The sequence below is a fragment of the Amphiprion ocellaris genome, chromosome 3 (genome assembly GCF_022539595.1).
Source record: "Amphiprion ocellaris isolate individual 3 ecotype Okinawa chromosome 3, ASM2253959v1, whole genome shotgun sequence".
Lineage (NCBI taxonomy): Eukaryota > Metazoa > Chordata > Actinopteri > Pomacentridae > Amphiprion > Amphiprion ocellaris.
The window spans coordinates 36529450-36557043 of record NC_072768.1 but is presented as its reverse complement, the minus strand read 5'-3'; the positions used below and the strand labels follow the sequence as shown (position 1 = coordinate 36557043).

The 27594-nt window shown below is 37.5% G+C and overlaps 2 protein-coding genes across 3 annotated transcripts in view; one reads left to right on the top strand and one right to left on the bottom strand.

Moving 5' to 3' along the window:
• The window catches only part of LOC111578088 (aminopeptidase N-like), a 70316-nt gene extending 64368 nt beyond the window's left edge, over positions 1-5948 (top strand). For both annotated transcript variants that reach the window (XR_008600233.1, XM_055006620.1), the window contains one exon: positions 137-5948. The gene's annotated coding sequence lies outside the window, so the exon portion shown is untranslated. The remainder of the gene's footprint in view (positions 1-136) is intronic.
• The window catches only part of LOC111578090 (synaptic vesicle glycoprotein 2B-like), a 68563-nt gene that overhangs the window by 32774 nt on the left and 8195 nt on the right, over positions 1-27594 (bottom strand). The window contains exons 2-8 of the mRNA XM_023284690.3: positions 25541-26147; positions 17581-17807; positions 11002-11182; positions 8658-8809; positions 6673-6806; positions 6399-6488; positions 5092-5205 (exon numbers count right to left, since the gene is read on the bottom strand). Coding sequence (XP_023140458.1) covers positions 5092-5205; positions 6399-6488; positions 6673-6806; positions 8658-8809; positions 11002-11182; positions 17581-17807; positions 25541-25776 — 1134 coding nt within the window. The 5' untranslated portion in view covers positions 25777-26147. The remainder of the gene's footprint in view (positions 1-5091; positions 5206-6398; positions 6489-6672; positions 6807-8657; positions 8810-11001; positions 11183-17580; positions 17808-25540; positions 26148-27594) is intronic.

Here is a 27594-nt window from a genome sequence, read left to right as displayed (position 1 = left end):
TGGGCTCACATGGGAAATCATTTAAAATATAAACTTGATATTCAGTCTAAGGAAACTGGAAACTGCAGAGCGACAGAAGAACCAACAATATCTCCTGTTTTCTCCTTTAATGAGTCGACTCTTCTTGTGCTTTCAGACCAAAGAACTACAGACTCTTCACAACCTGCTCAAACTCTTGGTACAGGACCTCACCACACGGGTCAAGAAGGTTTCCGTCTCATTTCTACTCTGAAGCTCACCTTCTCCTGCTCAAACTGCTGACAAATGTTTCTGCTGCTCTAAAGTCTGGTCTCCAGAACTTCCTAAAAACTCTCAAAGTCTCTTCTGCTGCAGGTTGCTTTGTAGAACTGTTGCAGAAAACCTCACTAAACCACATGGAGGGGCCTCAAGATAGTCGTCCAAATGAAACCATACAAAAACCAAACTAGCACAACCCAAACGCTAAAGTCTCCTGCAGCCTACCAGAGAACCTCTGAGAACAGAGAATCAGGACAGGAACTCTTACCTTCTGGACAACCAACGTTGGTTCTCAAACAAGAATACAGAATGTGTCTGACCAAAAACCTCTGAAGACTCACTACAGCCAAGATAAAGACACAACTCAGCTGCACCAAATCCACTAATCACTGCACACATTAGCACCATGTGCTAACTGTGGCTAAAGAACCACATTTACCAAGACAACTATCCAGTACAAAGCCCTAAAACACACCAAGAAACACATTAAAGATGATTTTACTGCTGGAAGCTGCAAGCCAACACCTAAAGAACAAACTAAAGCAATGGAGCCAAACCCAGTTCAGTGGTGAAGAGAAGCAGAGGAAATGTTTGTCTGCAGCTAAATAAAGCAGGAAGACACTGAGCTGCTCAGGTGTTCCTGATAACACCAAGCAGCCACCTGGACAGCCAATAGGAACACAGCTTCCTGGAAGTCCAGAGGGCTGGCTTAGTGAAGGAAATTTAGTTTAAAGTTGAAGCAGAAAGTTAACAAAGAAAGTTGAAAACCACCTTCTGATACCTGAAATCTCTGAGTTTTCACACAAAGAACACCTGAACATGTCAAACTGGTTCCATAGTAGAACCATCATTGTAAAAACGTCATAGTATGGTGTGTTGCTCAAAAAACATTAGGACCCGGCTGTCAGGGGACAAACATGTAAGAAACATGAGAACAGAGAGAACCCAACCAGTAGGTCACAGTTTATCATCCCCCAGTCATCTCCTGAAGTCCATATGGTGAGAGACATCAGTATCTGGTTGTTAATTTACCAGAGGATGCTTATAATCATGCTGATGTGGTCTGTACTCTACAGTATTTTAGTGACTCAATAAATGCCTAAGTTGTTTTTTTTAAATGCTTTTCAGTTTTTAATAAACATTTAACAGCCTATATGTAATCAATAAATGGCCTTTGCCTATCTTAAGAAAAATTCACTCAGAACTCTGATATGTTAACAGTACTAAATAAATCAATAAATACATGCATACACACATAAATAAGTTAATACATTAACTGTGTTAAGATAAGATTTAGATTTTTAAAAAAAGTTGTTTATGTTTTTGCAGAATCCAGTATTGCTCACTGGTTGGTCATTACATTTTATTAGTTTGATTTCACTGTTTAAAATGATGCCACCTCTTTTCAGACAGAACCTGTGATAATAAAACAATACAAAATTTTTAGTTCCGTGTTAATAAAGCACTTAAAGCTTTAAGTATGGCTAAATGCTTTTTTCAGAATTAAATATATCACTCCTTAGGTGGTAGTGGCCCCAAGTTCAGTAAAGTTGGAAAGATATTCACAGATTCAGACTTCCAGCATCAATAACTCATTAGATATAGGTTGTCAAAACATAAACGGTGCCTCTTTCCCATTGTTGCAAGGCAGACAATGTGCTACAAGCCCAGTTTTATCAAAAGTAGCTGTCTTTCAAGCTACAGGAATAACATTGGTGTCTATGGAGTGAACAGGGTCCGTCTGCAATTTGCAAAACCACTGCAACAGTAAAGAGAGACAAATATTCAATAACTTCACTCTTATACATTGTAGTGTCACTAAAATCACTGCAGCCTTCAACTGGCTCCTGTTGACAAAGTGTTTTAACAGAAATGTAAATGCTGTAATTTGATTCTTTTAATGAACCATGTAACTTGAATGGATGTGATGCTGGTGTGACCACAGTGCACACGTCTGATGTTGCTCACAGTGGTCCAAGGGACGCTCAGGGAGTTTGTGTGTTTGCTCAGACTCAGGAAAAATTACAGGGAACATTGCTCCAGACTGAGTATAAATCACATCCAGTTCTCCTGCACAGTGCTGGGATCAGCTGCTTCTTACTGGATGTGCTATGTGCTTTAGGGAACAACATCATTAATATACTGCAAGTATTTTGTACAGAATGTGACTCAGGTTGTGTTTTACTCATACAGCTCACAATAATGTTCAAGCATTTATCAATAACCTGCATCATTTTCCTTTGAACTGTAACTACACACAACATTAAGTATCATCAGTCCTTGTACAGTAAATGCAATGACTTTTTATTACTTTACTAGACAGAAATCTTTGTATTATCCTGTTATTTTTGACCATTTGATAAACAAAAATGTCTATTATGCTGAGGAAATGAAACCCTAATTAACTAAAAATGGCTCAAACATATTCATAAATTCCGGTTCCTATCTTTTTGTGTTTTTTTTTTTTGGTTGTTAAAATCTAAAAATCTATTCTATCCAGGAACAACACCACCAGACAAACATGGTGCTAACATGCTACAACACGCTAGCTGTGTGGTTGTTAATATTGACTAAGTAATTAAATGTGCTCCAGAGACGATCTGTTTCATTCTCATATGTGGAGAATGTGGTGGTGTCAGGTCAAACAGGGCTTCAGCAGAGTTCAACTAATTAAATTTAAGTGTTTTTAATACACACAGCATGTAATTTGATAGTTTATTTTTTACTGTCATACAAGTCAAAGTGTAATAAGAATAAAATAAATAAATAAATAATGCAATTAAAAATAATAACAGTGATCTTCCAGTAGAATCCTACAAAACGATACAGTAATCATTGATCTTTCTAAAACTGAAAATATTCACCTTCAGGAAGTTGCAAGCAGGGAAGTTAGAATTTTTTACTTAAATTTAATACTAAAATAGTTACCAATTGGTACTAATTGTGTACCAGCTCTGGTACACAAACGTATAAATATATCTATGAGAATGTGGGACATTGATTCAAATTTTTTGGGATATAAAAAAACCTAATAATTTAAGTGTAATTTTTCTTCAAAAAGTGATTTAAACTGATTAATCAATTATCAAAATAGTTTATGTGTAACTAATCAATTCATTGTTGCAGCTCTGGTATAAAACTTTATTTTTCCATATGAAAAAGTAGGACATTAATTACTTGTTTGTTTTTTAAAAAAACAACAAAACAACATGCTGTTGCAATAAATTCAGTGTTTTATTTCTTAAAAATTGACAAACTGATTAATTGATTGTTCGTGAATAATTTAACTGTGGATAACTAATTTAACTTCCATAACTCGACTCAAGACCGGCAGATAAATGTTCTCATTTATTCTCTTTTAATTAAGCAGATGTAAAACATAAATAACCAAAAGCATGTCAACAAAGTATTGTGTTGGCGTTTGTGACGATTGGTGTACGTCTGTCTGTCTGTCTGCAACATTACTCAAAACCGGATTAACAGGGTGCCCGTATAGCTCAACGCATTAAGCAGGTGACCCATGTACAGAGCTGGTCCCTGATGCAGTGGTCCGGCTTCAATTCCTGCTCGCAGCTCTTTGCTGCATATCTTCTCCTGACTCTTCTCCCCATTTCCTGTCTGTCTCTCACTATGCCTGTCAAATAAAGCCAACAAAAGGCCATGAAAATAGCTTTAAAAAAAAAACGGATTTGGATGAAATGTTCAGGGAAGGTCAGAAATGACACAAGGACCAAGTGATTAGATTTTGGCAGTGATGCGGCTTATAGTCTGGATCCACGGATTAGTTAAAGATTTCTGTATCATTGCTAGATAGCAGCACAGCATCACTGTAACTATGACAACAAGTGAACGCTACATCAGCTGCCTGCTGATGATCACATGATTGTGATCCTACTACAAATCCACTGCTGAGGACTTATCAGGACTTATCTGTCGGAAATGATACAAGGAACAACTGATTAAATTGTGGGGGTGTTTCTGAGTCCCATCAATTCCTGCCACCCGCTACATGTTTAGGTCATGTGATTCAGTATCCGTACATAACGTACACATGCATAACACATGCCTGTGCTCAGTGCAAGGACATTTTTATTAAAGATTTCATCCTTAGGAAATGCTACGACTAAGCAGCCTTGGTGGAGTACGGCGCCCTGAGTGCTTTTCTTGTTCGACATTTTGACACCAAGATTTTAATTTTCACCACAAAAGTATGTTGGTTCTTAACCCTTTAAAGGAGACTCACTGAAATACTTTGAAATTTCAAATTTCAACCCTAAAGTGTTTTCGGAGGATATAAGACTTTTCTACTTTTGAGACATTTTTCAAAATTTTTAATTTTCATGTTGAAATTTGAGGTCAATGAAGTTACCATATATGGTTCCTTGCCCGTTAGTGATAAAAAAAAAAAAAAAACATTCCAAGAAATGTATGAATCATCACTTAGCACAACTACTCAGCCATAACATGTTAGTTAGTTTTGATTGATGGTTAGTTTTGAGATTTCCACTGCAAGTATGGAAGAGGAATGAGCTGCAAGTCTGTCTTTTCCCAACTTTGGAGAAAAGACAAAGTTTGACACGTTCCAGGCCTCTGCTGATTGGTCAGATACCACGATGTCGTGTGCTGTAACGTAGAGTGATCTTTGCTGATTGGCTGGCTGAAAACCACATGCTTCTCGACCTCACCGAGAGGCGGGAGCAACGCCATATTTAATGTGTGCGGAAGTTACCAAATATGATACTACTTCTGGTCTCCTTGATAGCTGATCATCTATATCAGTATTGACCCTGTAAAACCCACATCGGTAAACACCAGCAAACGTAAACACAGGTTCTATTTGTGTTTGCTTCCTACCAGTTTACAGAGCGTCAGTGATCGAACAGCCCAGCGTTGGACCGGCGTTCCCGTTGCGCTCTGAATCTCGATGAACTCGTCCTCCGCCGTCTTCGGAGCTTTGATGTGAGTCACCTGGAAAAAAAATTTAAAAACAGCAGAAGGAACATTTCACTTGTTTTTTTCTGAGCAGCTCCTTTAGAACACAACAGATACATTCATGTGAACATTTTGTTTTACACTGGTGCACACAATACTGGTCTTCCAACCCACCTCTTTACCTAAGCTGCTTGAGTTTTATGTTTAAAATTATTATTAGTGATTTAAAGCACACCGTCTACCTGCAGATATCCACCAACACGCCTCTATAAAAGCTTTCTCAGGTGATGAACACAATCAAACATCCAGATAACTTCAGAAATCTAAAAATACCATCTATTAACTCACGAATGAGACGAGCTTCTTCTGAACCTTGTCGCTATTTATCAGGCAGGAATCAGGTCAACAGTGAGACAGCAGCAGGAGAAGATGGAGACACTTTTTAACATAATGTTCAGCTTCTTTTTCTTCTGCTGTCAAACTCTAACGTGGGTTGATTTCAACTTTACAGCTCCGGACTAATTTTCTCATTGGCAGCACTGATGCTAACAACTATCTCAGTGGACGCAACCCTCCACACTCTTTTTCTGATTTATTTTTTAAGATTTCAATGCTATAAACCGGTCAACCTAAACTCTTCACTTGCTGAACATCCGCTTGTTGATGGACGCTACTATTTACCGATGTTCCCTGAACGCCTCACATGTTGTAGGCAATGATAACCGATTCAAAAATGAGCTCAAAAAGAATAAAATAATGCGTTCTGCTGTCAGATTTGACGGACTTCTTGTGGTTTTAAGCTGCATTTTAAACGTCAGGACTGCAGTTGATCGTGTTTGTTTAATTATAGGAAGACAAAATTGTGATTGCGGTTTATTTTAGTTTCATTTTTCAGCCCTAGCTCTGTGTTATCCATCAAGATTGAATTAGGTGAGCTACTTTTTCTTAAACTTACTCAGTCGAGATCTCCTTGTCTGCACCTGTTCTCCACGTTTTGTTTTTTTACTTAAATAATTCACTACAGATGAGAAACAACACACTGATAGATATTCTGATCTAGATAGAACATTTTTGTTTATGTCCTCAGATCTCAGGGCGTCTTGGAGTCTCTGCTGCTAATCTAAAGCTAAGAAGTGATTCTGCTGTCAGGAAGAACTGACTCTTTGTGTTGTTTAATGTTTTTTATAATATATACAATCGGTATTATTCTAATAAGTGCATGTACTCACGGTGAAGACTTTCTCCGGCTGCCCTTTGGCCCTCCAGTTGGTGTCGTGGACCTGCTTCAGGATCATCCAGGCCTCGTCGTGTTTGGCGTTCTGCTCAACGCACACACAAAGCAGTGGAAAGTTAAACCTTAAAAACTACTGGAATTACTGATCTGTGCCATTAAATATCTCAGAAACTTCAGGATGATCAGCATCAAACCCTGGACCTGCTGTCGAACACAACCTGAAAGATGTGTGTAGATGTGAATACACTGTTAGCGTAGCAGCGTCTCACCTCCAGCAGGAAGCGAGGACTCTCAGGCATGAATGTGAGTCCGACCAGAGAGGCGATGGCAGGAAGAGCAGCGACCAGGACGAAAACCCTCCAGCTGTGGAACTGGAACTCTGTTCCCATACTGAAGCCCCAACCTGAACATTCACACAAACAACAAGCCAAATGTAGCAGAAACAGTCCACATCTGGTGAGTCTGTCACACATCTGGTGACATTTCATAAACCAAACAATTACGAGAAACACATGCAGACGAACCAATAATGAAAATAATCACTATTAGAAGCTTTAATTAACAGTCAGAATCATGATTTCTGTTGTTTTAAATAGAGGTGGGAGGCTTCTTAGGAGTTTATTCTCCTAAGACGTTACACACAATGATCCAAAACAAGAACAAAATGTCTAGAAGTGACTCCACATGAAGTTTAGAACATCTTTCTAATATTATTATATATTATAACATTATTAATGTGAGTACAAGCAGCATAATAGTAGGGCAGATAACTGAAAAATCATTCAAACTGTCATACAAGCATCAAATTAGACGTGCATTAAAAAAATGCTGGATGGCGGCCATTTTTCAAGATTGCAGACATTGGCATCATATTTTTGAATTATATTGAATATTTTCTAACTCAGGTATCCAATTTTAATGACATTAATTCTGTTTCACACACTTTTTGACTTCTTAGAATTATTTTTCTGGCAACAGAAAGCCTCTATAAATCTTTAAAACAAAGTAAACTATCATTAAGACAGAGTTGTTAGCACATATTTTTGAAAAGATTTGCAAAAAAATGCTAAGTTATCCTGTTAGAAAAAGCAAATTTGGATTCTACAAGTTAATTTCTACACGTTTCGACATTAAACCAAGCAAATCGCTCTCTAGATCATGCCATGGGAAAATGTACAGGATTGTGTGTCAGAAATTTCTGTGGCTAAAAATAAATCTCTCTACGATGGACACATGGGGCAGTTCTGGTGCTTGTATGACAAAATGATTGATTCTTCTGATATATGTAGTTATCTGCTCCACTGTATAGATTAGATCAGACTGGACTGAACTTTATTGTCACTGCACAAAGTACAAATACGAGGGGTCCTTGATTTACATGGGAATTCTGTTCCTACAGCACGATGTAAGTCGGAACTCACATACTGTATGTAAGTACCTCCGTCACTCACCTACACTAACACAGTGGACATAAAAACACTGTACAGTAGAAATAAAAAATAACACAAACGAGAGAAAGCGAGTGTAGCACAATCCAATGTGGCGAACATCTGGTGAATGTAAACAAAGACGTGACGAGGTATTAGTCCACTCCACTCGCCAACTAGGTCCTGCGCTAATTGGTTTTAATGTCGCAAACGCTGTACGTCAGAATGATGGAACAAGACTTTAATTAATTTATGGGAGATGGAAGACGGTGTAGGTCAAGGACGTCATAAACCGAGGACTTGCTGTACTAAGATGATGAAATGCAGTTTAGCAGCTACCTACAAGTGCACTGAATACAGCATGTTACAGTATAAAAGCAATAAACAGTAAGGACAGTGTGGAATAAACACAGAGTATATAAAGATATAGTTGTAGACTCAATATAAAATGTCTAATCTAAATGAACAGGAAGGGAAAATAGTGATATGAACAATATAAAAAGGATGAAAAATGATCATTTTTGCACTACTGTGTTTATATATTCCTTTCTAGCTGTAAATTTCTGTATATATTGTTATATTTCATTTTATTACTACTATTTTTTTCCCTCCCTGTTCCTCCTTCTATAGTTTCTTTATTTTTTATTATTCTCTTCCATATTCCTAGGGTGGCACCGACAGCCGAAACCAAATTCCTTGTATGTTGTGTACTTACTAAAGCTGATTCTGATGTAAAACTGTGTAAACAGCATAACGCTAGGAGATAAATGCAGTATATGTACAGGATGAACCACAGATAGGATACTATTAAAACACTGCAGTCGTACCGTATCTAGGGATGATTCCCCAGGCGGTAAACGAAGCGTAGATGCCACCAATCATCCAGAACATACACAACCAGGACAGATGTTCTCCTCGCTTGTCCATCTGAAGGAACTCGGAGAAGTATGAGTACACGATCGGCACCGTGCCACCGATGCTGAGAGCAGAAAGACAAAAAGAGGGTAAGGAGTTACTTAAAAAGTCAGCCTAGAAGTGTAAGAAGAATTCTATATACGAGACGCTGCAGGAGGAGTTTGTTGTAGAAAACTTTGAGAGTAGAGTTCAGGTATTTTTAGCGAAGGTCTCCTGGAGGCAGCAGCAGATTCCTGCTGTTAGATCTGGATCACCAGGCTGTAAAAGCTTCAGTGTCGCTGCGTGTCGGCGCAGACGAGCAGCAGAGAGGGTTTGCATGACAAACTGCATGAACCTCTGAGGCCAGAAGTTCTGTTTTCAGTCTCTGAGCTCCGTATGTGACCTGGTTTCTGAGTCGGAGAGGCTCCCTGCAGACCTGGGTTATTCTGAGAGCTGCGCTCTGCTGCGTCAACGCTACAAAACACCAACACATTTCTGCTCTCAGACCCAAGGCAGCTTCACTTGTTGTCTTATATCGGTGTTAAAAAGCCGCTTTAAAGGATGAAAGATGATGAAAATGATGCAGCGACAGGAAATGTTGCACATCTGTAGTTTCACATGGCAGCAAAGGAAACTCCTGCACTCAAAAATCAATTAAAAGGTGACTGTGAGATTATTTATGAAACAGAAAAACCATCTATAGTAGAGCGAAACAACTAGCCAACCAATTATACAATTAACAGGAAAATAATCAGCAGCTATTTTTATACTCAACTATTCGCTTCAATTATTCTTCAAGCGAAAACAGTAAAAATCCTCCCTTTTTTGGGGATTTGAGCATCTTTAAAATAGATATTAGCTGCTTTTCAGTGTCAGAAATTACCGTAAAACAATATCTGGGTTTTTCTTTTACATTTGAAAGTGTCACCTTCAGTTTTAGCATCTTTTTTTTTTTTTTTTTTTTTTTACATTTTATAGACAAAATTTTAAAAAAATATATATCAGTAATGAAAATATTCATTAGTTGCAGCCCTTAGTGACATTCAGGGTGACAGATTTTTTTATTTTCCCAGTAAATAAAGTATTGAGGAGATTGTGTATTACACAGAAAATTGATCTATTGTTGAGCTAAACAACTAGTTAATTAATTATACAATCACCAGGATAATAATCAGCTACTGTTCCTATAATCCATTAAAGTTATTTTCAGGTGTAAACAGTTAAGAAAATCTACACATCTGTAAATCTGAGCATCTTAAAAGAAGAGATTTGCTGCTTTTCACTGTCAGAAATCACTATTTTGTTTTTTCTTTTACATTTGAAGGCATCACCTTCAGTTCAGCAACATTTTTGTCAGTTTTTTGACATTTTACAGACAAAATTCCCAAAAATATATATCAGTAATGAAAATATTCATTAGTTGCCGCCCTAAGTGACATTCAGGGTGACGGATTCTTTATTCTATAAAAGAACATATTTGCTGTTCAGCGTCAGAAATCGCTGTAAAACTGAATGTTATCAGGTTTTGGGGAACATTTGAAGACACCATATTTAGCTTAACAAGATTTTTTTTTTTTTTTTTAAGCAATTTTTTGCAATTTCAGACAAAACTCAAAAAAATTTATTCATTAGTTGCAGCCCTAAGTGACCCTCTTGGTGACTTATTCTGTATTTAAAAAAATAATAATAATATGAGGAGTTTATATTTTACAAGATAAACAAAACCAGAGTGAATTGAAACAAGCTAAAACCGTTGGGAGAGGGGTTTGAATCAACTATATAATGATAATAAAATAATAATTTATTGGCCAAAACCTAATAAAAACGAAGCCGTATTGACTTATAGGGCTGCCACAACTCTAGATTTTAATTACATGGCTTTAATCACCAAAATAACTCAAGATAACAAGTTCATGAGATCTGTTAAGAATCTGGACCGAATAAAAAACAATCAACTGAATCTTTAATTAATGTAACTCAAAATACAAGTGTAGGGAGGTGGTTAAATGACCAAACAAGAGAGAATTTCTTATCATTTAGAATTTCCTCAAAGGTAATAGACATTTTTATTTTGTCAAATCGTCAGAAAAAAAGCAGGAAAATGCTGAGATTTCTGTCCATTAAGGTAACAGACTTTGTATTATATTTTTCCGTACGTGGATCGATGAAGCTGTTTGGTTTAGTTGCGACCCAAAGACCCGTTCTGAGCAGGAAAATTCCTTTGAATGTTTGCAACAGCATCACAACAGCATTAAAACGAGTGTTAGTGAGCGTTACCCGATTCCAGACAGCAGCCTGAAGAACAGGAAGAAGCCGTAGCCCTGAGCGAACGACGACAGGAAGGCAAACACGCAGTTTATGGCCAACGCCACCATCAGACAGCGCCGACGGCCCACTTTGTCCGCCAGACCTCCCCACAGGAAGGCCCCCACCATCATGCTGAGGAAGACCACCAGACCTGAAGGAAACAAAATCAATTCAGTGTTTAAATGACGCTGCAGGAACCTTCATACGACGAGACTAAACTTCATGAGCTCTTATTATGAGGCAGCATCTGCTTTGAGTTCACCAGAAACTAACAAACTCCCATTAAAAAAGCATCAACGTGGAGTCAGTGAACGCATCTCACATCTCCGTTGTCTTGATTCTGTCGGATATTTTGCCGCTGATGAAGAAAACAACATTTTCTCCGCACAGTTTTCTGTAATTAAAGCTTCTTTTACAAGGTAAACTGTGCTTAAAGACCCTCAGAGGTTCTGTTTTCTCAGGAAGCAAGTGTTTTTTAATGTACATCATATGCAGTGGTAGCGTTAATGGGAGTCGCACATTTCCCCAGACTGTCTTTCAGCTTTCAGGAAGTAGATAAACCTGGTGGACTGTGAGGCAGCAGCTCATTCTCTGGTTCTCAGAGATTATTTGGGGTAAAACAAACCTTTAAAACTACAAGTACTTGGACAGAAAGTACTAATAGGGTGCAATAAACATCTAAATTTACAAATACTTCGACAGAAAGTAGTATTCTGGATGGAACAGTGCATGGACACGAAGTACCGATTATAGACCTTTAAAATTACAAGTACTTCGACAGAAGGTAGTATTTTGCATTAAACAGTGGTTGGACAGAAAGTACTAATGGGTTTCAACATACTTTTAAAATTCTAAGAACTTGACCAGAAAGTAGTATTTTGGATGGAACAGTCGTTTCCGACAGAAAGCACCAACTAGTTTCAATAGATCTTTAAAATTATAAGTATTTGTGTTTGGAGGGCTGCACAGTGGCGTAGTGGTTAGCACTTTCACCTTGCAGCTAGAAGATCCCTGGTTCACGTCCCGGCTTTCCCGGGATCTTTCTGCATGGAGTTTGCATGTTCTCCCTGTGCATGCGTGGGTTTTCTCCGGGTTCTCCGGCTTCCTCCCACAGTCCAAAAATATGCTGAGGTTAATTGATTATTCTAAATTGAACGTAGGTGTGAATGTGAGTGTGCTTGTTTGTCTATATATGTAGCCCTGTGACAGACTGGTGACCTGTCTAGGGTGTCCCCTGCCTTCACCTGAGTCAGCTGGGATAGACTCCAGCCCCCCCATGACTCTAGTGAGGATTAAGTGGTGTATAGATAATGGATGGATGGATGGATGGATGGATGGATGGTATTTGGACAGTAAGTGGTATTTTGGGTGGTACAGACCTTTACAATCATAACTGGGTCGCTAGAAAGTACAATTTGGGTGGAATAAATGTTTAAAATTTTGGCGTCACTTAGGAATGTCCTTATTTTTAAAAGAAAAGCAGTTTTTTTGTCAATGAAGATAACATTAATCATAAATCCAGAGTAGACATTGTTAATGTGGTAAATGACTATTGTAGCTGGAAACAGCTGATTTTTAATGGAATATCTCCACAGAGGTACAGAGGAACATTTCCAGCAACCATCACTCCTGTGTTCTAATGCTACATTGTGTTAGCTAATGGTGTTGAAATATGAATAAAAGTTATGAATAAAAGTGTGGAAAACATGAAATTTTGTGGGTGAACCCAAACTTTTTAATGGTAGTATAGGTCAACTTCTAGCACTTCACATAGTAAGATGAAGACCTTAAGAATTATAAACAGAGAACCCAACAATCCAAAGTGGTCTTTAGATTCCCTATGATCAAGCAGTCAGTGACGGTGGGAAAGAACCACAAAATACCCTTTAATGGGGAGTTTAAAAAAAAGCCTCCAACTGAACCAGAATCAGACTTTCTGCTTCGACCGGTTGGGGTGAGAGAGTGGATGAATAAATTTAAGTGTGTTCATGGGGAAAGTGGTGATTTCCACTTGCAGTTTCAAAGTGCAAACTCTATTCTTGTGGACAACCAACTGAGAAAGTTTGATGATTTTTTTAACTTTTACTAAAAGCTAAACATACCTGAAGGAGTCCATGTACGACTCATGACTCCACGTCAACCTTTTGTTTCTTTGTTCATAAAACTGTATGTTTTGGCAGCCAAATTTGCACTGTCAAGCTCCTGTAAAGTGTTTTTGTGGAAGTTTCCTGAAGATCACATGAATAAAAGTGTGAGTTTTCATGGAAAACATGAAATTGTGTGGGTGATCCCAAACTGTTGAAGGGTAGTGCATGTAAAACTTAATTTTGGATTTTTATGGGCTAGACCACTCTGCTTCTAACCCGAGTTCAGACCATGATCTGGCTATTAGTCTTTATATGCTTATTATTATTCCAGTCTTTTCTCCCCCAGACAGTCCGGCTGACTCGTGGCACATTCAGCTCTTTTCTAAAAACTCCACACTTTCATTAGCAGCGAGCTTCAGCCTCTGCCAAGTTCAGCCCCGACCAGAGCCAGAGAGCAGCACGGCGACAACGTTTCACCACGGCCTGCAGATGGTCGTGCAACAGGGGAGATCCGACAGTGACTCATCACGCCGGTCTGCAGTTATAAAACCCCAGCTGGTGGATCTGTTTTCGTCCCTGGAAGATGGTGGCGGATCGGAGACGCTGCACGGCTCTTTCCAAGGTCAGGACAGAGAGCATCGATCACAGAGTCCGCTGACTCAGAACACAAACAGACACACAGGCGTGGTTTAAAAAACAACAACCGCTCTGAAACACAGCGAGGGAAGGTGGGAGGATGGAGGAGGTGTGAGACGGCAGCAGCACCGACGAGGAGGAGGAGGAGGAGGAGGAGGAGGAGGAGGAGGAGGAGGAGGAGGAGGAGGAGGAGGAGGACAAACAGTCAAGCTCAGTTCTGTGTGATGGAAAAGGAGGAAACAAAGAGTGAATGGGAGGCGGTGCAGAGGTGAGGATGGACAGAAAGTATCGGTGATGAGTCAGCTGCTGCCAGCGGAGAGAAGCTTTATAAAGACTGCTGATAAACACAAAGCAGACTGAACGGTGGCAGCTGTAAACTCAGAGCAGGAGGATTTACTGACCCTGAAGCAGCCACAGATACACAACATTGTGTGATGTTAGACTTCAGTCCGACTCCATCTCAAATCGTCTTTCTTTTTGAACAAATTTCTTTTTAAACAGCCTTGCTGTTTAAAAAGGCAGACACCCTTGCCATCAAAAACAAATCAAGTACTAACTCCTGTGTGTATTGTGTGACTAAAACAGACAGAAAAGAAAACATGGAATCCTAAAAGCTGTTTGTGGCAGTAAAGTGCCATAGCATGTAAGAACTTAAGTGATTTTGGTTATTATTAAGAAAACCATGGAAAATGTCTGGATATCAGCTCTTAAATTAAACTCTTATGAGCTGTTTTGTTATTATTACTATATTTGTCCAAACAAATGTACCTTTAGTTGTACCAGGCATTAAAATGAACTAAACAACAAGAGTGGTCTAATAATTTTTTCCATGACTGTATATTTCAGGAACTTTTCACAGTTTTTCACACCATGTCAGTGGTTCAGAATCTGCAATGTTGGACAAGCAGATGAAATAGTCTCTTATTTGGAGGGAGGCAAAATATAAAGTCCCATCTTTGAGCATATAAACAAAAGAAGAAAAGCAGTCAGAGAGCGCAGTGCTCCACCAACCGACTTGACTTCAAATTCCCCAGATCTCAATCCAGCATCTGTGGGATGTTCTGGACAAACAAGTCCGGTCCATGGAGACCCCACCTCGCAACTTCCACCACTTAAAGGAGGTGATTTTGACATCTTGGTGCCAGATACTGCAGAACACCTTCAGGGTCTAGTGGAGTCCAGGCCTCAGCAGGTCAGGAAAAGGGACCAACACAATACTAATAAAGCCTGATCGGTGTATATTAGGTGGTGAATTCAAACAGCCCAGCACTGTTAGCTATGCATACCAAAATAAAAGTCCCTTTGTCTCCTTCTATGTGTTTTCATCTTCCTGTACCTCTTCTTCACTTTTTTCTTTCCCTTTCATCTCTCCACTCTCATTTTAGCTCCTCTTCCTTCCTTTTCATCTCCTGCTAACACACACTATACACTGCACTCATTTTACATATACAGCGCTCACAGTTTGCCTTAAATAAACACCAGCGTTCCCACTGATTCCCTTCCAGTCAGCAGGATATACAGACCAATACAGCAGCCCTATTTATTGTACACTCATCAGTAGCAGGCTGAGTCACTGCTGCCTGCTAACTGCACATTAGCTAATTAGACTGCAGGAGGAAAGTCAGGGAGGCGTTTATCACACCAGTCTGTTTACCTTCAAACAGCCTCGGATCATTATTTCACACACAGTGGAACTGAGTTTAATTATGTTTGATTAATTAAGCTTATTAACCCTTAAATACACATTTCTTTTTCTATTTCTATGAGAATTACCTGCAAATATGTCCTAAAAAACTACTTGTGTGTTTGAAGCAGCGGCTAAAGAAACTATAACTGGTTATCTGGATGTATTCTGTGTTATTTTCAAGCTCTGGTTCTGCTTTTAACCCTCCTGTTGTCCTCATTTACAGGCACCCAAAAAATATTGTTTCCTTGTCTGAAAAAAATCCAAAAATTCAGCAAAAAAATTCCCCACATTTCAGAAAATTTGCAAAACCTTCAGGAAGAAAATTCCAATAATTCCTTAAAAGTTTCCCTTAAAAGTTTTATTTTAAAAAAAAAAAATCCCCCAAATTTGACAAGAAAGTTCTTGTAAATATTTTCAAAAAATGAGTAAAAATCTTCCAAAAAAAATCCTAAAAATATCTAAAGTGATTACATATATATCAGTAAAACTTCTAATATTTTCTTTAAGAACATTCACAAAAAAAATCAACCAAAATCCAGCGAAATTCACTGGATTTTGGTTTATTTTTTAGTGAATGTTTTTAAGAAACATTTTTAACATTTCTTTTTTTCCACCAAAAAATGTTCAAAGATTTCCCAAAAATGTTGAAAATGTGGATCAGAAGTTTCACTGTGAAAATATATTTTCCCCACATTTTCAAACTTTAAACTGGGTCAATTTTGACCTGCAGGACGACACGAGGGTTAAATGATCTGCTTAATGAGCTCCTCCTCTTTCTCATCACCAGCCTCAGGTTTATCTTCATCTGCACAACTGTTTACATCCAAATCTTCCCAAAATAATGCTGTTCTTATCTAAACCTGACGCTCAGATGCTGCAGAGTCATTTTATTGTGACAGTGAGTCAAACAGACACATTTCTGTGTTATTAATTCTGAGTTTAAGCACTAAAAACTGGGAGACAACACTGCCACAAACAGATCAAACTCTGAATTACAACATTATCTACGAAGATTTTGACTGCAGGACTTTGTTAAAGACAATTTGAGGAAAAGAAACACTAAACAACACAGTTCCTTCCCCAGAGACCTGAGGTATTTAAAGTGCACATCATGTCACTTTTACTGCATAAATTAAGCCATAACAGGCTAAAAACGGGTGTAAAAATGACAAAGCACCTGAACCGGTTGCCCTTTTATTTTAGCAACAAAGGAAATGCAGCTAAAAATAATCAGTTTATTTCCCTGACCTAAATATAATGTAATACAAATGTGATTTTTGTTGCCATGACAACAGTTTCGGCAGGTATTTTTAATCCCAGGACTAATCCTATTGTCTTCTTCTTGTGTTTTTCTGTAAAGGTTCATTTTATTTCCTTAAATCACTTAATGCTTGTACAATTCAAAGGATATTATCTGATGAAGGTTACCAAAAAATACTGATAAAAGGTCATAATAGAGAGCATCTTCTTTACAAAATCATAGAACAGTACCAGGAATTTGAAACTAAAGTGGAATTTCAATAATGACCAAATCTCACATCATAGCAGCACAAAAAAATAAAACTTAACTGCTAGTAAAGGTTGGATAAACTCACTGATACACTCAGTTAATTCTACTCACGTCAACTTTGCACTTTCTTTAATTCACTTCAAGCTACTGTTAGCAAAACCGACTCTACCTGCTAATATAAGACATTAAAAGGTCTTCAGTTGGTTTTTATGCTGAAATTTAGACAAATGTATCTATGAAGTTAGCTGGAAAACGTAGGACCTGTAAAATAAAGCGTTACCCCACTATTTTCTGACATTTGTTTGGAGTTTATGAGTCTTAAATTATTGGTTTATCTGGTGAATGTCGACCACACAGGATCTATTGATCACGACCAGGTCACAGTATTGATCTGATCAACTGAATGATCACTCAGCTAATGAACATCACAGTGAGATGAGGTCTCCTGTGAACATTTAAACTCATAACCACACGTTTCTCTGTGAAACCAGAACCGTGTCCCTGCTGAGATCAATCAGATTCATCATCCCTGCTGGACACATTCTTCTCTTCAGACAGCAGCAGAGAAACACTTCTGACAAAGAAAACGACAACGGAAGCAACAATACATCAGTGAATGAAGCCCTTACCCAGCATTCCTTTCTCAGCGTTGGACAGGCACAGATCCTTCTCTGCAGACGGCAGAACGAAGGCGACCACGAAACACTCGACGCCGTCGGCCATCAGAGCGAGACCGAGCACGATGAAGAGCGTCCACTGGAACTTCCCATGACCACAGTCCTCCATGATGTCCTCATACTGCTCAGACAGTTCCTCCAGTTCTGACGCTGCGCTGCCACTGGTTCCAGATTTAGCCCTGAGACGGACGACAAGAAGAAGCCATCACAAGAAAGACAAGGACAAGAAGGAGAAGGAGGAGGAGGACAAGAAGAAGTCATCACAAGAAAGACAAGGAGAAGAAGAAGAAGGAGGAGGAGGACAAGAAGAAGAAGAAGGGGGAGGACAAGAAGAAGTCATCACAAGAAAGACAAGGACAAGAAGGAGAAGAAGAAGAAGAAGGGGGAGGACAAGAAGAAGTCATCACAAGAAAGACAAGGACAAGAAGGAGAAGAAGGAGAAGAAGGAGGACAAGAAGAAGTCATCACAAGAAAGACAAGGACAAGAAGGAGAAGAAGAAGTCATCACAAGAAAGACAAGGACAAGAAGAAGGAGAAGAAGAAGGAGAAGAAGAAGTCATCACAAGAAAGACAAGGAGAAGAAGAAGAAGAAGGAGAAGGAGCAGATGAAGTACAAAAATGAAAAGGAGAGGAAGAAAAGAAGGAGACGAAGAAAAGAAGGAGAGGAAGAAAAGAAGGAGAGGAAGAAAAGAAGGAGAGGAAGGGGGAGGAGAAGGAGGAGAAGATGAAGAAGAAAAATTAAAAGGAGGAAGAAAAGGAGAAGAAGATGAAGAAGGAAAAGGAAAAGGAGAGGAAGAAGAAAACGAAGAAGGGGAAGAGGAAGGAAAAAGGAGATGAAAAAGAAGGAAAAGGAGGAGAGGAAGAAAAGAAGATAAAAAAGGAAGAAAAGGAGAAGAAGAAGAGGGAGGAAGAAAAGAAGGAGAAGAAGGAGGAGAAGGAGAAGAAATTCATATGTACAGCAAACACAAATGTCAAATTAGCTTAAAATAAAACCAAATTCAACAAAAGATCACAAACATGCATTTATATAACACATCTAAAACAACAGCACCAAAGTGATTTCCAGTAAAAAATTATTTTAAAAGATTATGATTATTAGTATGGAAGAAACCTAACAAGACTAAACATTGCAGTTACAGACCCTGAACTGTTATTTAAGGTATGAGTAATTTACATATTAGAGATTAAAACTGAAGATGTAAAGAGAACAACAATAATTGTTCACACTTCCACACCGTCCTGAATGTCTCTGATCCTGTCATTTGTCACGTTAAAACATTTCCAGCTCTTGTGGTTTTCATAATGTTTCAGCTCATCGATGTTCCTTCAACTCAGAGAGAAGAAGATCTGAGAGTCCATCTTTCTTTACTCTCGGTGAAGAGATGAAAACTAAAGCAGAACAAAAGGACTGAATCCGACTGGAGGCGAACTACATGTGATGAATAAATAAACTGTCTTTGGTTGGAGATGGAGGCTTAAACAGCTCAGGGATCTAAAATATTTATATATGCCACATTTGTATGAGCTGATATGGAACAATCTCTTCTGTAACACAGTTATGTGATAATTATTTAACTCCCACATTAATACTGCAGCTTTTAATCACTTTCTAGTAACAGGAAATTACTCTAAAAAGGACATTTTCCTTTTCAACATTGAATCATGCTCAATTTAATATAGCTTTTTTGACAAGAATTTAAAAAAAAAAACTCTTTCATGTCAAAGGAATGTCAATAAATGACAGACAGACAGACAGATCTTTACTGTCATGCTTTTGTACAATATCACAGCTAAATTTTAGTCTCGTCCACCTCAGTGCTAAAAAAAAGGACATGCAACTGTCAAAAAAAAATTGTAAACATATCACATCAAAATGCAATTATCAAAAGAGAACCAAGATATACATAAACATAATATCTAAACATTATATATATATATATATATCTATATATGTATACACACACATATATCTAATATATATATATATATATATATTTTTTTTTTTTTTTTTTTTAAAGTAAATTTTTAGTAAATTGACAGTATATGGCTATTTTTACATCCATCCATCCATCCATCCATCCATCCATCCATTATCTATACACCACTTAATCCTCACTAGGGTCATGGGGGGGTGGAGCCTATCCCAGCTGACTCAGGTGAAGGCAGGGGACACCCTAGACAGGTCACCAGTCTGTCGCAGGGCTACATACAGAGACAAACAATCACTCTCACATTCACACCTACGGGCAATTTAGAATGATCAATTAACCTCAGCATATTTTTGGACTGTGGGAGGAAGCCGGAGTACCCGGAGAAAACCCACGCATGCACAGGGAGAACATGCAAACTCCATGCAGAAAGATCCCGGGAAAGCCGGGACGCGAACCAGGGATCTTCTAGCTGCAAGGTGAAAGTGCTAACCACTACACCACTGTGCAGCCCGCTATTTTTACATATTATTTTAATTATTTTTGCAGTAAAATAATCATGTTCTAGCCAAAAAATGAAAAAAAAATATCTAAATATCTAAAAAAAAAAAAAAAATTATTAATACACATTACAAGAATATTAAATTGACAAAACAACATATAGCAGTATTTAGCATCTAATCTTGTTCATTGTCACTGTGCAGTACATTCATGTCATCATCATCATCAGAACTACACAGCTACACATCATCATCTTCATCATTTAAGTTGGAGTATATTCACTGGTGAGAATCCATATAGAATTTTATATGTTGTAAAAATTATGTAGTTTTAAGAGTGTAGAAAGTGTTTATAAGAGTGTTGAGGGGGTTTACAAAGCCTTAAAATATATAGAAATAATAAAAGAAATGATTTATTATTTATTATATATATATTTATATTGCAGGGATTCTGGAACGCAGCCCCTGCGACATACAAGGGATCATTTTATACCCAATTTAAAGTGACTCAGTGCAGTAAAGGATCTTTCTATGTCAGTCTCAGTGCGCCTCTGTATCATCCTGCTATAGTGAAAACATGTTTGTGGTTCTTTAAAACAATCACAGCCTTGACTGAAGCTAAGGAGATGATGCTGTAACTGGATCCCTGCAGAAACAGTCATGGGGAAACTTGCTCTAGGAGATAAAAACATTATCAATACCAAATCAATTAGGCCTTCTATCAACTTTGTGGTCAGACTCTGACTGACCAGCTGCTATGTGGAGCTCAGTGAAGCCTCCATTCACTGACAGCTCAATAAAGGTTATTCTAACTAGTGTTGTACACAAAGAAACCCTCTAAATTTGCTTTACTGGCTTTAATGCTTCATTTCAGTTCATCATGAACACGTTTTTAATGGATTTCTTTTATGCTGAGAGTAAACAGCTCGGATTTCCAACATAATGAAGTGCTTTAACTGTAAGATTCACATCCATTCAGGTGCTTTTAATATTGTCTTCTTTTGTAAGGAAACTGGTCATTTTCTCTGCTCTTATGAAATCATCGCATCTCTAGAATACACGCCTCACTAAAATCCTTTGTTATGCTGCTGTTAATGAAGCAGCACCATTTTTAGTTAGATAAACAGCCACAGAGTGAACCAGCTGCAGCTAAATCTGATGTCAGACTCCTGATCACCACTACAGATTCATGACTTTAGTTATTTGTACAGGTGTGACGATGCACAGCTAAGAAAACATGTTTGCAGTTCCAGATTGTTCAAATAAGTCCATCACAGTTTACTGCAGCTCAAGAAAGAATTCATCAAGATGTTGGTTTTTCACTGTGTGCTGAAAACCAATAACGACTGACAGAGTCTTACATTTGACAACCGAAAATCCATCAATATCACGTGATCCCTAAAAGCTGCCGATTCATTTATTTCTTGACTGGCCCATTTGATTAATAGCTGCAGCTCCAGTATTAAATCCAGCATTGTGCATGTGAATCAATATGATTTATGAACTGTAATAAAAGAATGAAATTATTAATATTATTTTTTTACCTGACTCTAGATCAGTTCAGAGCCACATTCAGTCCAGTCCGGATCAGTAAAATCACAGCATAATAACCTAAAATTAACCATAACTCCAATTTTTTTCTTTCCTTCAGTGCAAAAATGTTCACATTTAAAGAATTATCTTTTTAGAAAAAATTATGAACAACCTGAAATGTCTTAAGAAAATAAATTTCAACAATATTATGTTTCAGTTCATCATTTACACATTATAATTTACAGATGACAGTTTATGTACAAAGGAACTAAACATTTAGTCGCAGGTATCTGGAGCTGAACAACGTAGTATGTTACTTTATGAACAAAACCACACAACCACAAAAGCAACAAAAAAGACAAAAAAACAACAAAAACAAGACAAAAATTAGAAAAATGAAACACAAAGTGACAAAAATGAGACAAAGCGACATGAAACAAAAAAAGAGACAAAAAAATCCGACAAAAAAGTTACAAAGCGACAAAGACTTGGACAAATGCCAAAAACAATGCAACAAATTACATAAATGACACAAATGAGACAAAAAATGACAAAAACAACACAAGTGAGACAAAAAAAATCACAAAACGACAAAAATGATGCTCAAAACAACAAATAAACGAAACACAAACTGACAAAAATAAGACAAAAAAACAAGCGAGACAAAAAGGAAGCACAAAACGACAAAAATGAGACGAACAACAAAAGTCAGACAAAAAAAATTACAAAAATGACAAAAAAAAGAGCAATATAGTAATTTACCTTATGATCAAAACAACTTGTCAAGGTCTAGAAATTATTTTAAATTTATAGTTTGTCTTCTCTGTAATTTTTACACTTTACAAAGTCAGGCCAGATTGGACCTTCTGGAGGGCCGGTTTTGGCCCGCGGGCCTCATGTTTGACCCCCCTGCTATAGATGAAGATGGACGACATGACAGTGACCCAAAAGTGAACCTAAAATATCACTTTAATCTGAACAGTATCATTTCTAATATTACTGTTCTCAATAGTTTGTGCAACATCAGTTACAGCATCATGTGTAATATTTAATTAATGGCATTTTTCAGCTGCAGTACTTCAGTTTCATGTGTAATATTACTTTACTACCTCAGAATCATTGCCAGTATTGCTTCTTACTTTTCTATTCCAGTCTTATTTTAGCAGTCATGTATCATACCTTTATTGTTTACTACTGGGCACCGTCTTTATTCTACTGTTATGTAATTTGTTTTGTAAGTATATCTGACAAGAATTTCCTTCAGGATGAATACATTTTTATCTCTTCTTATACTCCATAAGAAAATTACATTTAACATTCCAGCTGCAGTGATTAATCTATTAGTAAACAGAGAAAAAAGATCATAATCAAGTAACGTTGCTGCTGTTTTCAGCCTGAACTTCTATACATGTTCCGACTCCCTGCAGAACCTTATTCAGGCCTATTTTTAAAGGAAACAGAACCAACTCCAGGGAACGACTGTGAAAAGCTGCTGTGCTGATTCAACGCTGATTAATTAAACTCAGAGGAGATGATGAGTGGTATTATTTTCTGTCTTCTCCGCTCTAGCACTGCCATCAACAACTAAAAATTGAACATTTAAGTTAAGACAACCAACCACTAGTGTTTTATTTAATAAATGTTCACAGAATTGGAGTTGTAGGTTTGAAAAATGACAGAATTTCCTGATAGTTTTAGTAATATGAAGACTTCTGCATCTGATGAACTCATCTCAGGCTGCAGTAAAGTGCGAGTTTTCACAGTTTGAAATTACATAATGTTCACTGCAGTCGAAACACGTACAAAAGTTCAAGCCGACCTAAAAGAGCAACAAGTTCCTGCAGTGGAAAACAGTTTAATGTTACCAATTACTAAAAGCTGCTAAAGGATCTGACTAACAGACTAATCACTGCAGCTCTGGTGTTACATAAAAAGGCTATTTTGCAGAAACTGATGGTTTTTACTGCAGATGAAGACGGACGACATGAAACCTCCCACATTTTACAGTCTCATTTCATTCATTTATTAAAGAATAAGAAAACATCTATAATAAATCATATTCATGCACATACAAGGTCTATTAGAGCTGCAGCGATTAATCAAATTAATCAATCAAGAACAACTTAATCAGCAGCTTTTCCTGATCAAATATTATAGATGGATTTTATGTTTTTAAATTGAAAATTTTGCTGATTGTTCTGTTTTATAACACGTGGTAAAAAAATAAGTGATAAATTCTTCCTGGGATCCAGGCCACATGTGTCGTCTATATATATTCAGTTACCTTTTAATTCATCTGTTATCACATTACGCATCGTCACACCTGTACAAATACCTCATCTAGTATAAAGCCATGAATCCAAGGTGTTGATTAGGTTCAGTAAAATCTCAGCCTCTTTTCTCAACACGTCATCATTACTGTGTGAAGCTTCACTGTGACATTTTACTGAAATATTCCCGTCACAGCGTTTGGGGGTTTTTCATTAAACTGTGAGCAAAGGTGGGAACAGTCTCCACTGAGAAAAGAATACTGTGTGACTGCATTTCTGAATAAACGTGCAGTAAAATATTTCATTTTTATGCATAGAATTAAAGTGAATGAGTTCTATCTCTGGTAATAAAACTGAAAATTGAGGATTAAATTTTGCTGTCTGTCAAATTGACTAATTGATCCTAATAAAGGAGATGTGCTGTATAATAAGTCACTCTGACTTATTAAAGCGACACCTTTGTGAGCTCAGCAGGTCTGAATATCAGTAATAAAAGCAGATGGAGATGATTCTGTGGCTGTTTAACTGAATACAGTTCTGCTTTATTTATCCATATGAGCCAAGCATGTGCATCAGCAGAGTAACGGTAAACAAAACTCATGTTTTTTGGTGCAGTGGAGAAAATTAAAACAATGTATTGCATTTTTATCTTATTTGTTTAAAAAATTCAGTCGTCACATTGTGGCCAAGTCTGTTAGATTCATGTCGTACAGTGTAGCACACTGTAAACTCACAAGATTGTTATGATAGCACAGTGTGTAGCAGCTTTTAACCCTCATGTCATCCTGCAGGTCAAAACTGACCCGTTTTAATGTTTGAAATGTGGAGAAAAAAATATTTTCAGTCAAACTTCTGATGTCCACATTTTCAACATTTTTGGAAAATCTTTGAACATTTTTTAGTGGAAAAAAAGAAATGTTAAAAATGTTTCTTAAGAACATTCACATAAAAAAATCAACCAAAATCCAGCAAAATTCGTTGGATTTTGGTTGATTTTTATGTGACTGTTCTTAAAGAAAATATTAGAAGTTTTACTGATATATATGGAATCATTTTAGATATTTTAGGATTTTTTGGAAGATTTTTACTCATTTTTTGAAAATATTTACAAGAATTTTCTTCCCAAATTTGTTGCATTTTTTCTAAAATAAAACTTTTAAGGGAAACTTTTAAGGAATTATTGGAATTTTTTTCCTGAAGGTTTTGCAAATTTTCAGAAATCTGGGGAATTGTTTTTGCTGAATTTTGGGATTATTTTCAGACAAGAAAACAAGATTTTTTGGTGCCTGTAAATGAGGACAACAGGAGGATTAAAAGCTAAACACACCTGAATGAGTCCAGTCCTCCAACATCATGCCTCCCCTTTTGTTTTTTTGTCCAAACTGCTTTTGTACCATAAAATTGGATGTTTTTTAGCAGCCAAATGTGCACCGTCGAGCTCCTGCAGAGTGTTTTCTGGATGAATCATTGATTGTGGAATTTTCCTGAAGATCATGAAACTCACCAGTTCTCACTGACAGCACCTCAGGGTGTCGGTTCACAATGCAGATGCTGTTTTAATGGAGTGCTGCTGTGGTCCTTTGGTAGACCCAAGGATGGAGGAGATGAGGTTGGCGTCTGACTAAGCAGGTGACCACATTTTCTATCATTTCTGCTTCAGAAACATGAAAGCACGTCTTACCGTGCAGCTCTCTGCGCAGCCTTCACCTCGTCCGGGTGAGGAATCCCCTGATATTCTCCTTCGTACATCTGATCCTCTTCATCGTGTCCTTCGGTCACGTCGCTGGCTGCGTCCTCTTCCTGAGGAGGGTAGTCTGCTTGGTATCCGTATCCATCGTGGCCACCACCTTCTCCGTACGTCCTGTAGCTGTGGCCTCCTCCTTGGTGGTATATGTTGTTCTGGTAGGGGTCAGCCATCTGGCTTACTAGTACTAACAGCTAATATAATATAAAGAGTAACAGGCTTAGTTTGGCTTCAGTGGTGCTTCTTAGGGGGCTAAAGTTGAAAAGCAAAGTGAGATAAAAGTGCAGTCTGAGCTTTTAGTCTAGCAGGATGAGTTAATTAGCCTAAAAACCACTGCTGTCAGACTCATTAGTTACTGTGCTCCTTTCACTGGTTTCTAATTAAGCTAATAAAGGATCTAGCGTCACACATTCAGTCACTTTGGTTTGCAGTGAAGCTCCTTCTGGTAGGATGAAACCTTTGTGTGAAGTAAAGTGTTTCTGTCTCGGTGTTTGCGTTCAGTTGCTGTGCCGTTGTTTGTAGAACGTCAGAAGTCCTGGATGACCTGAAAACAGAAAAACTCTGGTTAGTAGATGGTCCAGATCTGGAATGAAGACGGGCTTGTAAATGCTCACAGGGTCTGAGAATCAGGCTAATTCCTGGGTAGGTTCTCTGCATGGAATCTGGGATGTCAATGGAATCTCAGTGTGAGGGATGACCTCTTTAAACAGCACTATTTGTTGACAGGTTGGTCAATACTTATGTCATACTTCTGTCACTGAAATTGGAAATGTTCTTTTAACCCTCGTGTCGTCCTGCAGGTCAAAACTGACCCGGTTTAAAGTTTGAAAATGTGGGAAAAAAATAGATTTTCACAGTGAAACTTCTGATGTCCACATTTTCAACATTTTTGGTGGAAAAAATAAATGTTAATAAAAATGTTTCTTAAGAACATTCACATAAAAATCAACCAAAATCCAGCGAAATTCGCTGGATTTTGGTTGATTTTTTTGTGAATGTTCTTAAAGAAAATATTAGATGTTTTACTGATATATATGGAATCACTTTGGATATTTTTAGGATTTTTTTGAAAGATTTTTACTGATTTTTTGAAAGTATTTACAAGAACTTCCTTCCTCTTTTAAGGGAAACTTTCAAGGAATTATTGGAGTTTTCTTCCTGAAGGTTTTGCAAATAGTTTCTTCATTCAAATTGTTGTTTTTTGTGAGTAATACTTATTTAGCTGAACTTTCTTGGGGAAAATATTGTCATTGGCACTGATTTGTCTTGGATTAGGGCTCCAAGTTGTGATTATATTCACTGTTGATTAATCAGTTGATTATTTCTTGATAGGTCAATTAGTTGTTTGGTTTATAAAATGTCACAAAATGGTAAAAATACGTTGCTCAGTGTCTCCCAAAGCCCAAGAGGATTCCTTCAAATGTCTTGTTTTATCCACAGTCTGAAATATATTCAGTTTACTGTCTTAGTGGGAAAGAAATCAGAAAATATTCACATTTAAAATTCTGCTTTTCAGTTTTTCTAAGAAAAAAAATCATTAAATTGATTTAGATTAGTCGCAGATTAATGTATTAGTTAACCACTAGTTAGAAGACAGAAAAAGACAGAAGAAAGACATGTTAAAAGAGAAGTGGAACTAGAGAAGCTGGTGAAACTGAGGCTATCAGGCCACTAAATTGACCACATTTGTTAGATTTTCTGTTTCCATTCTACACTTAAGTTTGTTAAACTCCATTCCAAAATCTGGATCTTGATAATTTCACTGGCTGCTAATAATTTCTGAAAACTGGAAAGACAGAATCACATCTGCTGCAGATAAGGGAATAAAAAGGACCTTCTTATAAAAAATCTCACAGTCAAGAAGGTGGAAGTGTTTTGGCAGCGTAACAAAACACTACTGTGTTTATACAACTACAGAGATGAATTGATTTGTTTTCTGTTTCGTTTGCTCTTCTTTCCAGCCTCTGTTTTGGTTCCACTTGGACTAGAGA